Source organism: Columba livia, chromosome 11 (genome assembly GCF_036013475.1).
Source record: "Columba livia isolate bColLiv1 breed racing homer chromosome 11, bColLiv1.pat.W.v2, whole genome shotgun sequence".
NCBI lineage: Eukaryota > Metazoa > Chordata > Aves > Columbiformes > Columbidae > Columba > Columba livia.
This window is the reverse complement of record NC_088612.1, coordinates 163736-174897: the sequence shown is the minus strand read 5'-3', so window position 1 is coordinate 174897 and position 11162 is coordinate 163736. Positions and strand designations below refer to the sequence as shown.

The following is an 11162-nucleotide window of genomic DNA, read 5'->3' as shown; positions in this document are numbered from 1 at the left end:
TCCTGTCCTGTATCCAAACCAGCGTGGTCAGCAGGACAAGGGCAGTGATCCTTCCCCTGTGCTCTGCATTGGGGAGGCCACACCTGGAGTGTTGTGTTCAGTTCTGGGCCCCTCAGCCCAGGAAAGAGATTGAAGTGCTGGAGCGGGTCCAGAGAAGAGCAACAAGACTGGGGAAGGGACTTGAACACAAGCCCTATGGGGAGAGGCTGAGGGAGCTGGGCTTGTTCGGTCTGGAGAAGAGGAGGCTTAGAGCTGAGCTCAGCACTCTCTAGAACCACCTGAAGGGCAGTTCTAGCCAGGTGGGGATTGGTCTCTTCTCCCAGGCATCAGCAATAGGACAAGGGGCCATGGGCTTCAACTCTGCCAGGGGAAATTGAGGCTGGAGATGAGAAAGCAATTCTCTGCAGAGAGAGTGGTCAGGCATTGGAATGGCTGCCCAGGGAGGTGCTGGACTCACCATCCTGGAGGTTTTGAAACTGAGATTAGATCATGGCACTAAGTGCCATGTCCAGTCAATGGGCTGGAGTTGGACCAAGGGTTGGACTGGATGATCTCTGAGGGCTTTTCCAACCCAGTTGATTCTGTGTGTGTGTAATTTTGTAATTTTTTCCAGTTCTTTGTTTGGTCAGCCCAAACACATGTTTCAAAACAGTCTAAAAATATTCAATGCACATTGCTTAATGTTAAAAAGAATGTTCTGCACTACATAAAATCTACCTCTATGCGTCCAGGTGGAGGTTTTCCAAATGAGATGCCTGAAATAAACTATCTAAATTCACCGTCTTAGTTTCAGACATGCCAAACACCATGAACAATAAGAAGAGAGAAAAACATGTAACCAGAACTATGTAACACAGAACGGTTTCAGCTTTGGTGTAGAATAAAAAGCTAAGAAGTTAACAGTGTTGACTATATGGAGCTTCTGAAGTTGTTTGAAAACACATTTTCTATATTCAGCAGATATTTCCAGACAAACGTTTCATTTAGTTATAAGTAACTTTGAATCAAGTATGAAGAGCATGTTTTAATATTCAGCCCCCCAATATTTCACAGAAAGCAAAAATGTTATAACCTTGTATAAAAATTACATAAAATAAAACTAATAATATTTGTTATAATAATATACTTTCAAAAATAGTAATTCATATACCCAGTCTTTTACCAATTCTGTAGGTGTTTTGAGTGAAACAGGAAAATGTCTAGCTAACAACACATTGAAGAGAACTAAGATTCATTCTGATGCCCTCAAAAGGCATCCCTCTCAAAGGCTGTTTTTGTTTTCAATTAAGAATCTTGTGGCGTTCCTTGAATTAGGTGTCGAATCTTCTCAGCATCTTTTTCTATAGTTTTATTTTTAGGATCGATCTTGAGAGCTGCTTCATAGTCCTGGAGACCTGAGATAGACACATTAATGAGAATGTGAATCAATAATGCAAGGGCATCCTCCTTAGCAACTAACTGGAAATAACTGGTCTCTAATCACATGTGTAAAGTATTGATCTTGAGTTTTGCTGTTGAGCAAGGTGGAATCAGAGTGACACTAGGTTTAACTTTTATCAATAAATAAATTTATATTATTTTACAAAACATTTTAGTGGAAACACTCTACTATATAAACATTTTCAGATATTGAAACATGAAAACAGAGCCTCTTCATTCATATCTATATGCATATATACCTATATATGTGCACATGCATGACAGGAATGCTCAAGTGTTCTGTAGAAGAGAGAAAAATTGAATAACAGAATGAAAATGCATGAAAACAAGGAAAAAAACCCCACGAACCATGAATGTCAGAGCTTGAGAAAAAAAAATGCAAACCACGAGTGCAGGAAGTAACTTGTCTTTTTTTAATAAGGTTCCCAAGTGCAAACGAAGCTGTAAGGTAACGACAAAGGGATTCCGAAGTAGAAAAAGGTAACCGATGTGAAAAGCTTAGTATTTCAAGGTTAACATTTTCCATAATCTTCTTTTTCTATTATCCACTTTCACTTGTAAATTTGCCTTACAAATCTGAACTGATACTCTTGGAGAACTCAGCAGGGACACTGTTAATTCAGATATAGTCACACAAACCACATTACTAGATGAAACATTTTGCTGGTCAATATAGGTTTCATCCATCATTTTAAAAAGATATGTTACTAAGCACTTCACAAGCAAATAATTTAGAAATATTTCAGGTTATTTTAAGTTAATTTGTTGTATTGCTGGAAATACTGTAAATACAATCTCAAAACCAATAAAACATCGCTTCCTGAACAGCAAGACTATCGCAACCTAGTTTCATATCAGTTTGCACACTACATTTGAATGCTTCCCAATGCAAATACCTCACCTCTGACCTCTCATTCGTTTCTCACTTAATACCTTCCATGGCCACCCAGCTGCTGTGGTCACTAGCTGGCAGCATGTACAGAAAGACCACAATCGGCCACTAAATTTAAAAAAAAAAGTGGTATAAAGGTTCATATCAAAAAGAGACATAGATTGTGTAGGTCTCCTTTTACATCTCTGCCAGAAAAATAAAGTGTGAGCAGTCTCATTGAGCTAGACAGAATTACTTTCATGTCACTATAAATTCATGTGCATGTTTTCAAGAAATCAAAGTCTCACCTTCAGTAAATAACTCCAGCTGACAAAACGCAGTTCCACGTCTCACATATGCTTTTACTCGAGCATTCTCATTATCAGGAACAGGTGGTGTAAGCAGTTCTAGTGCCTTCACAAATGAAAACACTCAAAATATTTAGAGGTAGATTTTCCGTAATTTTTTCACCTCATTTACACACACTTCTTTCACCTAATTACTATTATTTAACAGGAACACAGTAACTATTCAAAGAGAAATGGAAAATAACTATTCAAATTCATATGGCTTGTGAATCTAGCCCTTATGATTTTTATCTGTCATTCCACAGTTTGCTAAATACAGTTTCATTGCCATGGCTAAAAACTGACAAATACTGTGCTAAATGATTATTGCAGTCAAATAATGTACTCTATTTTCATACACGACATTACATACCATGCTACAAAAAAAGCAGCCCTATAAAAGCCCATGTGTTATAGCAGTAGTTACTAGAAAAAACAAGTTTCAAGCCTCAAGTATTTATTAGTTCAAAAAATAATAATTCTGGGACAACTTTCTCCAAACTGCTCAGACGGTATTTGAGATCACTTCTCTCCCGCTGCACAAATAGTGGCTGCTAAAACATTGATACAATTATTTTCTGCTCCAAGTTGTCCTTATTTTTCAAGTTTATGTATTGCTACGGTATTTCACGTGCAAAGAATCATGTCCCAGGTCAACACGTGGCCATTCAGCGCAAACATGAGGAAGCATGGCTGGGGGAGGGTGGTGTTGTTTCGTTTTAAAATTTCTGAAAGTTCATTAATCGCTTGCTATCAGATTTTAATATTTCACTATGGCTTCATTATATCAATTTCGAATTTAAAAATTTTGAATTGTGCTAATAAGTATTTACAGGTCTGCTTGAAACAGAAGCATCACAGCAATAAACCACAATCGTGTATAAGATGACAGTCTGAGAACCTATGTTTTTATACCTTAGAGGAATCTTCAATAGCTTTATGTAAATTTCTCAGTTTCAGGTGGCAAGCAGCACGATTCAGGTACAGCAGGGGAAGCTTATTGTTTAGCCGCACTGCGAGGTTATACGCGTTTACAGCTGCGAGGTAGTTTCCTGTTGCAAACATTTTGCTAAGTATAAAACAAAAAGGAAAACATGCACTTTAAACAAGGTGATACATCAAAAAAAAAAAAACAAACCCCAAACAAAATTTATTGTTAACAACTCACTTAAAAAAAAAAAAAAAAAAAAAAAAAAGTTTTAGCAGCTTTTCCTTGGAAATGGCCATTTATAGCCTTTCCCAAGAAAAACGCAGCCAAAGGTCAGCCAAACTTGATGCTGACAATAGAGCATTTAGACACACAACTTCACAGAAATAGTCACTCCTCAAAAGCAACGAAGAACAGCAAGAGGGTGACACATCTGTGCAGACATGGGACTAATTTTGAAAGCCGTGTATCTCATTATGATTGCCTAATCAAACCTTTCTATATAACACAGCTATATAAACTTACCAATATTTTTATCAAATTCCTAAAGTTCATTTTAGACCTATGTTTAACCTCTCAATAAAGAGCACAAATGAAAGGAAAGCCACCTGGATATAATATTGCACTGATTTAACTGTCCTCATGGAAGAATACGCATTATGCACTGACAATGATTTTGTTCATCATGAGCTTCAGCAGTTGCATCTCATGACTTTATCGCATTCAAACCCCATAAGCTGTCAATAAGTTCTCTACTATGTAGACTTTCACCATCTGTGTCAAGGATAAATAGAAAATACCCAAACTAAAAAAATAGGCACACACTATGTAACTAATATTTCATTTAAATACACCTTCAAATGGAATCTAACTTACTTTCCTTTGTCCTTCAACCAGTCTGGATTCTTCTCCTCTTCTTTTAAGTCTTCCAGCTCAGACAAATCAGCATTTATCGTTCTTCGAGCTTCTGCTTGTTTACGTAGCCACTGTAAATACACAATATGAAAGTATTCTTCCTGAAGGAAAATTCAAATCCAAAAAAGTATTTTGCTTTCATCTATGGACTCACTCCTACCAAAAGAATTCTATTTGCCACATATTTTGAACAGAGAGAAATATCTGTCAGATATGAAAAACTTCCAAGTTTCCCCAAATATTTCATTACTATGTAAGGTTATTGCATTACTAAAACATTTTTGTTTGCTTGTTTGTTTTGGAACTTCCAAAATGACTCTTTGTGTTCACTCAATAAAGCTCAAAAGAGCTGATTGCAAACTTCTTTGTAAGAAGACAGAACTTAAAGTACCTTAAATATAAAAGTAAAGACATTTTAAGTTTTGTACTTCAAGGAATTAAATTAATATTCCTGCCTTCACCTCTCCTCTCCCCGCCCTACCCTCCCCCCCCCAAAAAAGAAGGAACATACTATTTATTAATCTGCACAATCATATGCTTGGTAAAAATAATTTCTATATAAGTGTTTATGTAAATCTTAGTTTAAATAAGACTGCCTTCTTTGAAAGAATATTGCACAGGCAACGTTCCTTGGCACAGGCAACATTTCTGTCATCTTACTAAAGAAGCGGTAAATAACTCACCACCTTGGAAGACAGCAGAAGCCTCACACTAAACCAGAGGGCAATCCTTACCTCCTCCTCTTCTGCAACACGAGATTCTCGCAGAGCTGTAGGAAAAACTCGTGGTGTAAAGTTGATTTTAATTGTAGCAGCAGATCGAGGAGCCGGTAACCGTTCTTCCTTTAAATTTTCTGAAAACATACTAAAGGAACCACAACCTATGAAAAGAATTGGAGTAATGAAAATGAAAAATTAAGCAAAGGGAGTTTTCTACTTTTCTACCAAAGTCCAAAGTACACTTACTTTAGAAATTATGCACATTAGAACTAGACCTCTAATGGCTTGAGAAAGGTTTAGACTTGTTATTTTGAAGGGAAGGTTCAAAAAATGTTTGTTCTTGCTGTATCATGCCATCTATTGACTGGCTAGATTATCTGTCACAGATGAACTTAAACTCCTCCTACACCACTATGTCACTTATAGAATTCTCTGACAGGGCAACTGCAAGAGCTAACACTAACTTTACCAAAACAAGCGAACAAACCAAAATGGAAATGTTTCCTGTCGGTTCAGTTCCCTGAGTTAGCTCTCTGTGGGGCAAAGACATGGCATAGAGAGAATGAAAGGAAATTGTGTATTTCCGTGAAAACCAACAATGAGGTAACTCCGGGTAACATGAACTCCACCTCAGAAAGTCTGCATTACACTGCCAGAAAGGCTTTTTGTTTTGTTTTTCTAAAGCTCAGAACAAAACCTGTCCTTCTATTTCCAAAGACTTAAACAAGAGCTAAGAACTCTCATGCTTTAGCTTGAAAAATTGGCAGAAAATGAAGACTCTAAAATAACTGCAAACTAAAAGAGAATTAGTTCAGTATGGTAGAGACAAAGACAAGGGTGAATTAGAAACATCTAACAATAAAGGTATACCCACACTTTGAAGAATAATAAAATACACTCCAATAATACAACCTTTAGTAGGTTTGAGTCTGGTCTCAGAAGTTCCTTCATTAGGAATCGCAGCTTTGTTCATTTTTTCCTTTTTCTTCTCCTTTAATTGCTCTGCTTCTTGACATAATTCCTCTTCTTTTTGTACCCTCTTTTGTTTCTCACTATCTTTTTGCTCTTTTCTCCATAGCTCCAACTCCTTCATGACCTTCAGCCTCTCCTTTTCTTTCAGATCTTCAATTCTTTTTCTTTCTGCTTCTTCTAGCTGTTTGAATGATAAATCTATGAGACATGTAACATCTGATAACAGTAAGACGAATAAGTAAAAGCTACCATTATTTTCCCAGTTTCATATCCCAAGCACAGCGTCATCGTTAATGTGATCGTACAAGCAGAGTTATGAAAGATGCTTAAAAATGACTGGGAGAGTACAGATCTCTGATTAGCTTGTAAAAGTCTTATCTTTTAACAAAAAATATAAACAGCAAATCTAATATAAAATATAACAATTAATAGATAAGGTGGTTTTTTTTGATCAGTATTTTTGACAGTGCCAAATGACTAAACACTTGCACTGATGCAAAGGGCACCAAAGAATACAGTTTTGCCACATTATTGTAGTCTACTACAAAAATCTGAGCTCTTCATTTTCATATTTGGTAACAGATATATTTCTCCACCACTGTAACAAAAATGAGTACTTTTCATATTTTTAAGGTGCTTTTAACTAAACAGCTGCCAGGTTAGTAATTGTTCACATGTATGTGTCTTGTTCCTTTTAAGTTTACCTTCATTGTGGCCTCCAAAGTGTATTTTTTGTGTTCCTGTTTTGTAACTTTTTTTGCTTCTGTCTCCTCCTTTGCCTTTTCATGGGATTTTAGAACAGCATTCTCTCTCAGATACTGCAGTTTCTCCTTGTTAGCTTAAAAAACAAGTAAAAACTACCTTGGTAATTCAGGCCTGAAGTTCTGCTGCTACAGACGGTATTAATAAAAGCATGATTCCTTTTGTTACTTCGTCTCAGAAAACCCAACATGGTTCAAATTCCACAAATCAGCCCCTATTGAGCCCATCCCTAACAAAGCCAGGACTTGCTTACACACGAAATGTAAGTTTTATAAGAAACATAGTTTTGTTTTGTGCGCACTAGAGCCAGCAGATGTTTTGTCTGTTTTCATGTACTTTCTATGTTTAACAATGAACAAGAAGGTTTAATTTAGCAGGTATCTAGTGGCAGAAGTTTCATGATGGCTATTACCGTATGTAAAGATTTGGGTTTCTTACATGCAACCTACTTTTCACGATAGAGAACTTACCATTTGATAGAGTTAGGTAATCCCACATGGCCACTTCTTTTTTATACAAAGTGAAGAAAATTATTCCATTTCCAATCTTTGCTGTGCTATTTGTGTCATCAATAGGAGCATATAAAATGGCTTCAAATAAAAAGGGAGGGACGCTTACCTACAAAAATATAATTAATTTGTACTAATATTTTCAATTTTTATTTAAATCTCACATATTCAAAATATCCAGCACAGGCATACAGCAAACCTCAAGAAACATGTTATTGACAAAACTAATTTGTTTAGTATGCAGTATGGAGGTTAAATATTTTATTAGAAATGATAGAAGACATTGAAAAGGTTGGTTGTTCGGCACTGCAACAGGAGCTGTAGACCCCAGCTTTGTAATTAATAGTCATAATATTAGCAGATGTGTATAAGGCCACTTGTAAGAGGAAAAGCAGCTGACGCCTACTGAGCAGCAAAAACATTAGTGGAGAGAACGAACAGTAGTAAAGCCATTCTCTCTAGTGGGACAGCTATTTAACAGCCTGCAGCTTACAAAGAAAAATTATAGATTAAATGTAATAAAAGATTATTAACTTGACAGCACTGCCACGGTGAATCAAGTGTGTGGTTTTTAAGAGAACTATAAAATCGCGCCAGGCCAGCGCGGGCACAACGCATCCCACGGCGGCGATTCTGCACCAAAGAAGCCCCGTGAGACGGCCGAGGGCGCGGGACGCGGCCGCCCCACCTTCAGGTACCGGTCAGTGCAGAAGATGTTGGCGGAGGTGACGCGAACGCCGCGCAAGGGCAGCGAGAGGTAGACGGCCGCGGGGCTCTGCCGCCAGCGGAACTCCCGCAGCCACACCGGCATGGCCGCGCCTGGTGCTCGGGCGCACGGCCGCGTTGCTACGGGCAGGACAGCTTCCGGTGCTCTACGATAACACTTCCGGTGCCCCTCCCCGCAGCTCCCGGAAGCCGCTGGCAGGCCCGACCCCGGCTTCAGCCAATGGCGCCCCGCGGCGCAGCGCACGCTGGGAGTCGTGGTTCCGCAGCGGCCGGGCGGAGGGAAACCCGGCGCTGGAGCTCCCGCGGCCGCCACGCCATGCGGGGGAAGCGCTGTCCTTCAAGTCCTGTAGCCAGCTTAAAACAGCAAAAACGGCCCCTGGGGCTCAAAGTTACAACGCGGGCAGTTCAGCAGCTTGTGTGCCTGTACGAACTTCCGACTCGCTAAAACTTGGCGAGATTAGTTGACTTACCAAGCCCTGGCCGGCGGAAGGGCCCTGCTGCTGCTCACGGCTCGCGCAGGCAGAGCAGGAGGAACGTGGCTCTTGTTACCCAGTGATGTCTCCATGAACAGACAAACTGCTGTTACTTGGAGAATTTCTGGTAAAAACTAGTAAAAGCTGAAGACTGATTTAGCAAATCACTGAAACTTCCAGATGTTCTCCAAAAAGAATTAGGTCATACTGGCAGCTCCATGCTGCTGCCTCCCGCTATTGTCTACTTTGCTGCCTTTGCCAAAATCTCAGGAGGTAATTTGCACATTGTTGCTCAGCCTTCCTCAAACACACAGTAACACAGTATCTACAAAAATAAAGTCCATTATACATAGAAAGCAACTGCTTCTGGGGAGTATGGGTTGAAAGGCAAGCCAAATACATGTGGATAAAGATTCAGGTATGTTTAAGTTCCTTGAAAGTATGTAAGTACTTACAACTACTTGGAAAAAAAAAAAAAACAAACCAAGAAGTCCCGTTGTCCCACTTTTCTTTCTTTTAACACATGACTGAGAAAAAAATGAGTTTAATATTGCACACATTAGCTAGGATCTCTGGTGTGTATCATGTGATTTAATTTTTGTGTTCTGTTACCTATGTTCCAAAGCAATGTTCAAATGGCAGTGGTTACTATTTAGTATAATACACATAAGCAGATGTGTAAGTAGGGGTTTAAAACTTTTTCAGAGCAAGAAATTCATCATAATTGATATGATTTCTGGGTTATTCTCCACCCTCACTCACATCAATATCATCTGGATGAATGCTTGCATCGACTGGAATCTGAGAACTGAATTAAATTTCCCATTTCAAGAGTGTTCAAAAGTACAAGAGGAAAGAGATTTAACTTAAAGTCAAAACGCTTTAGGTATTTTTGGCATGTGATTTTTCAAACCTTGCATGATATGTATTTCAGTCTACAGCAGGAGCTGCACCATGGGATAGGGAGCCTTGCTGTCAGCTGCAGAAGACTTCTGTAGTTCATAGTTCTGAACCCAGACTTAAACCATGACGTCTCCATAAACAGACTGCTATTACTCTAAGAAACTGTAAGAGAAAATAAATAAGAAAAGCTGAGGAAAGATTCTCACTGTGAGAACAAAACTCCTCCTGTTTGTTTTAAACTTCTCTAGTGTTACCTTTATTTAATATCCCCCAGTTGTCTGTATTGCAAGACAAACTTCAGGCAAGTGCAAACAAGAAGTTCTAAACATTCCTTCTGTGACCTTTCTCCACTCTAAGAGATGGTCTTGTTTCCTAGAAAGACTCTTAGCTTGCTTACGTTTTTTGACACAGCTTTATCTTCCTTGCTGACCCCTGAAGCTTTCCCAGTTGAAAATGGAGAGGCCAAAACTGCACACCATAGTCAAAATTCTATTTGCCTGCTTCCTAGATGAAGTAATGGAAGAACTGGGGGTTGGAGCAGATAGTGTTTTCTTTAGTTTTAAATCAGGGTGTTCCAATAGCAGCATTGGCTAGAATGTTTATAATATAATAGTAACTCAAAATCTCCTACCGCTCCAGAATGCAGCTGTAGTCATCCAGAATGCATCCTTCAGTTTCGGATATTTCATTCACAGACAGTAAGAGTCTTAGACTTGTTGAGTGCTGGTCTTCTGCCTTGGTCATCCAGGTGGCATTTTTAGTTTAATCACAGAGAATATACTGGAATGAAGCAGCTTATTATTTATTCCTGCCAGAAAGAACATACTATGTCTACACACTTCACAAGCTAGGACAGTTAGAGTCACCTGTACTTGGTGTTTCCAAGTCACACAAAATAGCTCCGATACATTAACAACAACAACAACAACAGAATCTGTTTACTTAAAAGCTATGTATTTCATTCATATAAGATATAGTGAATGTCACTAACACATTTCTAAGTCAAAGTAGCAGATTTAGCTGCTGAAAGACACAAAAGGGATTGAGCAGAGACTTGAAACAACTTTACAAGTCTTGTATGGATGTGTATCTGTCATACACATTGCGAGCTGCTTTGGACAAGTAACTGAGCTCTCACTATGACAGTTTTGCAAAATACGCTAAGAGAGGCCCATTCAGGATCTTCCTTCCGTTGGCACTAATTCATCAGTCAGAAGTGCAAAAAACTTTCTACTGAAAGGAGATAACATCTTCCCTGGAAAACTTTATTCTTAAATTCCTATCTCATGTGATTTATATATATGTGCTTCATATTCCTGTCATATCTTAATAATATTACTAATAGTCTGAACCTTCCAGTTGCCAATACATACATACAGCTCTCCCAGGGGTTACTCCACTTCTAGTGGCTTCAGAAGTTTTAATATATTGAAGAAAAATAATCCTTTAAATAGTTTACATTTTCTTTAGTTTAATGAATAGCCTTTTTTCCTCCCATCCCTTCTCTCTCATTACTCCCATCCCTCCATATTTTTTAAGAAGAGCAGAAACATTTTATGAGATGCTGTTTATTTCAATGAACTGTTTTGCATGTGTG

The 11162-nt window shown here is 38.5% G+C and overlaps 1 protein-coding gene across 4 annotated transcripts; it reads right to left on the bottom strand.

Annotated features, from left to right (window-relative positions):
* Positions 1-1004: 1004 nt before the first annotated feature.
* Positions 1005-10362, bottom strand: DNAAF4 (dynein axonemal assembly factor 4). 4 transcript variants are annotated; one of them, XM_021300859.2, is made up of 10 exons: positions 10197-10362; positions 9576-9727; positions 7425-7572; positions 6897-7030; positions 6133-6373; positions 5236-5381; positions 4463-4572; positions 3574-3727; positions 2620-2725; positions 1005-1394 (listed from the first exon to the last, which is right to left on the bottom strand). In XM_021300859.2, the coding sequence occupies exons 2-10, from the start codon at positions 9699-9701 to the stop codon at positions 1285-1287; spliced, it is 1275 nt and encodes a 424-aa protein (XP_021156534.1). In that variant the 5' UTR covers positions 9702-9727; positions 10197-10362; the 3' UTR covers positions 1005-1284. The 4 variants fall into 4 exon arrangements, with proteins under 4 accessions (XP_021156534.1, XP_064932450.1, XP_021156535.1 ...); XM_065076378.1 differs by lacking the exons at positions 9576-9727; positions 10197-10362 and adding an exon at positions 8152-9556; XM_021300860.2 differs by lacking the exons at positions 9576-9727; positions 10197-10362 and adding an exon at positions 7998-9553.
* Between the last annotated feature and the right edge of the window lie 800 nt (positions 10363-11162).